This window comes from Antechinus flavipes, chromosome 2, assembly GCF_016432865.1.
Source record: "Antechinus flavipes isolate AdamAnt ecotype Samford, QLD, Australia chromosome 2, AdamAnt_v2, whole genome shotgun sequence".
NCBI classification, from domain to species: Eukaryota; Metazoa; Chordata; class Mammalia; order Dasyuromorphia; family Dasyuridae; genus Antechinus; species Antechinus flavipes.
The window spans coordinates 2,441,186-2,445,079 of record NC_067399.1 but is presented as its reverse complement, the minus strand read 5'-3'; the positions used below and the strand labels follow the sequence as shown (position 1 = coordinate 2,445,079).

The 3,894-nt window shown below is 60.7% G+C and overlaps 1 protein-coding gene across 1 annotated transcript; it reads right to left on the bottom strand.

The window, feature by feature from the left end:
• Nucleotides 1-1,014: 1,014 nt before the first annotated feature.
• LOC127552315 (cysteine-rich, acidic integral membrane protein-like) lies at nucleotides 1,015-2,857 on the bottom strand. The gene is made up of 2 exons (XM_051982885.1): nucleotides 2,250-2,857; nucleotides 1,015-1,687 (listed from the first exon to the last, which is right to left on the bottom strand). The coding sequence occupies exons 1-2, from the start codon at nucleotides 2,855-2,857 to the stop codon at nucleotides 1,015-1,017; spliced, it is 1,281 nt and encodes a 426-aa protein (XP_051838845.1).
• Between the last annotated feature and the right edge of the window lie 1,037 nt (nucleotides 2,858-3,894).

Sequence of the window (3,894 nt, the reverse complement as noted above, 5' to 3'; positions counted from 1 at the left end):
GTTGTTACAGGGGCCTGCTATAGAGCTGAGATCCTGAGGGTTACAGGGGCCTGCTATAGGGCTGAGATCCTGAGGGTTGTTACAGGGGCCTGCTACAGGGCTGAGATCCTGAGGGTTACAGGGGCCTGCTATAGGGCTGAGATCCTGAGGGTTGTTACAGGGGCCTGCTACAGGGCTGAGATCCTGAGGGTTACAGGGGCCTGCTATAGGGCTGAGATCCTAAGGGTTACAGGGGCCTGCTATAAGGCTGAGATCCTGAGGGTTACAGGGGCTTGCTATAGAACTGAGATCCTGAGGGTTACAGGGGCCTGCTATAGGGCTAGGATCCTGAGGGTTACAGGGGCCTGCTATAGGGCTGAGATCCTGAGGGTTGTTACAGGGGCCTGCTATAGGGCTGAGATCCTGAGGGTTACAGGGGCCTGCTATAGGGCTGAGATCATGAGGGTTGTTACAGGGGCCTGCTATAGGGCTGAGATCCTGAGGGTTACAGGGGCCTGCTATAAGGCTGAGATCCTGAGGGTTACAGGGGCTTGCTATAGAACTGAGATCCTGAGGTTACAGGGGCCTGCTATAGGGCTAGGATTCTGAGGGTTACAGGGGCCTGCTATAGGGCTGAGATTCTGAGGGTTGTTACAGGGGCCTGCTATAGGGCTGAGATCCTGAGGGTTACAGGGGCCTGCTATAGGGCTGAGATCCTGAGGGTTACAGGGGCCTGCTATAGGCTGAGATCCTAAGGGTTACAGGGGCCTGCTATAGGGCTGAGATCCTGAGGGTTGTTACAGGGGCCTGCTATAGAGCTGAGATCCTGAGGGTTGTTACAGGGGCCTGCTATAGAGCTGAGATCCTGAGGGTTACAGGGGCCTGCTATAGGGCTGAGATCCTGAGGGTTGTTACAGGGGCCTGCTACAGGGCTGAGATCCTGAGGGTTACAGGGGCCTGCTATAGGGCTGAGATCCTAAGGGTTACAGGGGCCTGCTATAGGGCTGAGATCCTGAGGGTTGTTACAGGGGCCTGCTATAGAGCTGAGATCCTGAGGTTGTTACAGGGGCCTGCTATAGAGCTGAGATCCTGAGGGTTACAGGGGCCTGCTATAGGGCTGAGATCCTGAGGGTTGTTACAGGGGCCTGCTACAGGGCTGAGATCCTGAGGGTTACAGGGGCCTGCTATAGGGCTGAGATCCTGAGGGTTACAGGGGCCTGCTATAGAACTGAGATCCTGAGGGTTGTTACAGGGGCCTGCTACAGGGCTGAGATCCTGAGGGTTGTTACAGGGGCCTGCTATAGAGCTGAGATCCTGAGGGTTACAGGGGCCTGCTATAGGGCTGGGATCCTGAGGGTTACAGGGGTCTGCTATAGGGCTGAGATCCTGAGGGTTACAGGGGCCTGCTATAGGGCTGAGATCCTGAGGGTTGTTACAGGGGCCTGCTATAGAGCTGAGATCCTGAGGGTTACAGGGGCCTGCTATAGGGCTGGGATCCTGAGGGTTACAGGGGCCTGCTATAGGACTGAGATCCTGAGGGTTGTTACAGGGGCCTGCTATGGGGCTGGGATCCTGAGGGTTACAGGGGCCTGCTATAGGGCTGAGATCCTGAGGATTACAGGGGCCTGCTATAGGGCTGAGATCCTGAGGGTTACAGGGGCCTGCTATAGGGCTGAGATCCTGAGGGTTACAGGGGCCTGCTTTACTTCTGTTTAAAGCCCAACAGCTCCAGAACCCAACACGGATCCTCTGGCTTTATCATCCCTCCCCAGCTGGCCCCTTGCACCTCCCCACCCTGTGCTCCCCCAAACTGCCGCTGGTCCCCAACACGGCCTGCCCCTCCTGACGGCCAAGGTCCCTCCTGCTTGGGATGCGGCTGGTCCCGGCTCGGGAGCCTCCACCTCTGTCTCCCGCGCAGACGGAACCGGCGCGTTGCCCCCCCTCCCCCGGGGGCTCCCAGGGGCCCCTCGATCTTGCCTTTCTCCGCCCAGTGTAGGTCAGTGCGACGCCGAGTTTGCTGACTGTGTGCGCTCGCCCGCGAGCCTCTGGAGGAGGAAGTGGGGGGAGGGACCCCGCGCCCTCATTTGGGGAGCGTCCTGCGGGCAGCGTCGCGGCTTTGCGGAGGAGCCTTCCCGGGCGTTTCTCTGACGGGGGCGCAGATTCACCCGCCTCTCCCCATGGAGACCCGAGCTGGCCCCTCTGCAGCTCCCAACTCGTTTCACAGACGAGGAAACCGAGGCAAGCACGAGTGAGCGGCTGCCCGGAGTCACCCAGCGCGCCAATGCCCGAGGCCGGACTTGGGCTCAGGAGGCGGGGCTTCTGCTTCGGGCTCCGCCCCGCGCGCTCCGGGGCCACCTAGCGGCCTGGCGGGCGGCTGGCTGGTGGCGGTGGGAGCGCCCGGCGCGCCCGGCCCGGAGTTTCTAAGTGGACGGGAAGCTTCCTCTTGCCACAAGCGGAGCTGGAAGAAGCGCGAGCCCAAAGCGAGGCGCCCCAGGGGGATGGGCAGGGGCAGGCGTCCTGTCCCCGGCTCCCGGGCCCGCGCTGCGCTTCCGTTCTGAGATGGCCCCCAGGTCCGGCCGGTCCGTGTGACAGAGGGGCCGCTGTTCCCTGGCGCGCCCAAAGTCAGCCGCGACAAGCATTTATTAGGCGCCCGCTGCATGCCCTGGAAAGCGGGGTCCCCGGAGCGGGCCAGAGCAGGGAGCCCTGTGTCCCCGCCTGGCCCTCGGGAGCATTCATTTAGCTGTGCGGAGCGGGCCTGGGGCCTCCCCTGCGATGGACACAACTTCCGAGCCCCAGGGGGCTCCATTCTCCACAGCCCAGAGCTCTGCTCCTCTGCCCGCCCGCTAGCGCTCCCAGGAGCCTCCCTGCCCTTCCCCATGTCTCCCTCAGCAGCTGCGTCTGAACAGGCCCCGGGCAGGGCTGAAGGCCCCGATGTGTCCCTCCCCTCCCCCCACCCGGTCACAGCCGTCCAGAGCCCCCCCTAAAGCCTTCCTCTTGTTCTGGCCCCACAAAGGAGGGCGGGCTGTCCCTCGGGCCCCCCGGCAGGGAGCCCTCTCCTCAGGGGCCCAGTGGCCAGCGAGGCTGTTGAGGTCTAGCTTTGGGGTACCTAAATGAAATTAGGGTTAAGGTCTAGTGGCAGGTTTGGGTACAGATTCGGCACAAGGGGGTCTAGTAGCGGCGCGAGTTCCCAATAAAAGCATTTATTGGCCCAGAGAGCTAGATTGATAAAAGAGGTTTATTATTAGATAAGCAAAGTTAAAGTATAGGCGAAGGTAGAGATAAGGAGGGCACTGGACAGAGGGTCCAGTGGACAGAGGGTCCTCACATAGTAGCCATGTTTGGAATCTCTGCAAAGAGGGGTTCCCAGCGGGGCCTTTTTATAATAGGAGACTTAGCTCGAGGGGCTTTCGGGTGTAGCCCCAAAGTTGGCTCATATCCGGGTGGGGCTGGGAACAGGCCAAATCTTCTATTGGAATTCAAAAGGACCAGGATGTGTGAGTTAAAGAGCAATTTACATTATTAACTAGGAGAGGGTGGGAATCTAGAAAGCAAGCTTTCCCGCATCAAGGCTTCAATCCCTTCTTCCAGCTCCGGGCCGAGGAGGATACCCCCAGACGGGCTCTGCGACCCCCAGCGCTTCCTCCAGCACCTGCCGCGGGGACCAGAGGGCCGGAAGGCTCTCCCCCATTCTCCGTCGCCGCCATTCGCAAAGGGGGCGGGCACAGACTTCTCCCCTGACCCCTCCCACCTCAGCTCTGGGGCGTCCGGTCCCCAAAGGCCACGGCAGGAAGCCTGTGCCCGCGGCGAGCGAAAAGTCTCCGCCTTTTTCAGAGGAATATGTGGAATGCCCGCAAACCGTGTGTGTGTCTCTCTCTGTGTGTCTCTGTGTCTGTGTGTGTGTCTCTCTCAGTGTCT

What these genes read in the sequence shown, in the direction of transcription:
- LOC127552315 (XM_051982885.1), bottom strand. Translation starts at nt 2,857, where the DNA reads ATGGGGAAGGGCAGGGAGGCTCCTGGGAGCGCTAGCGGGCGGGCAGAG. An exon ending in CTCGGGCATTGGCGCGCTGG is followed by an intron (nt 1,688 to 2,249) that starts GTGACTCCGGGC and finishes GGCTTTAAACAG; the next exon opens with AAGTAAAGCAGGCCCCTGTA.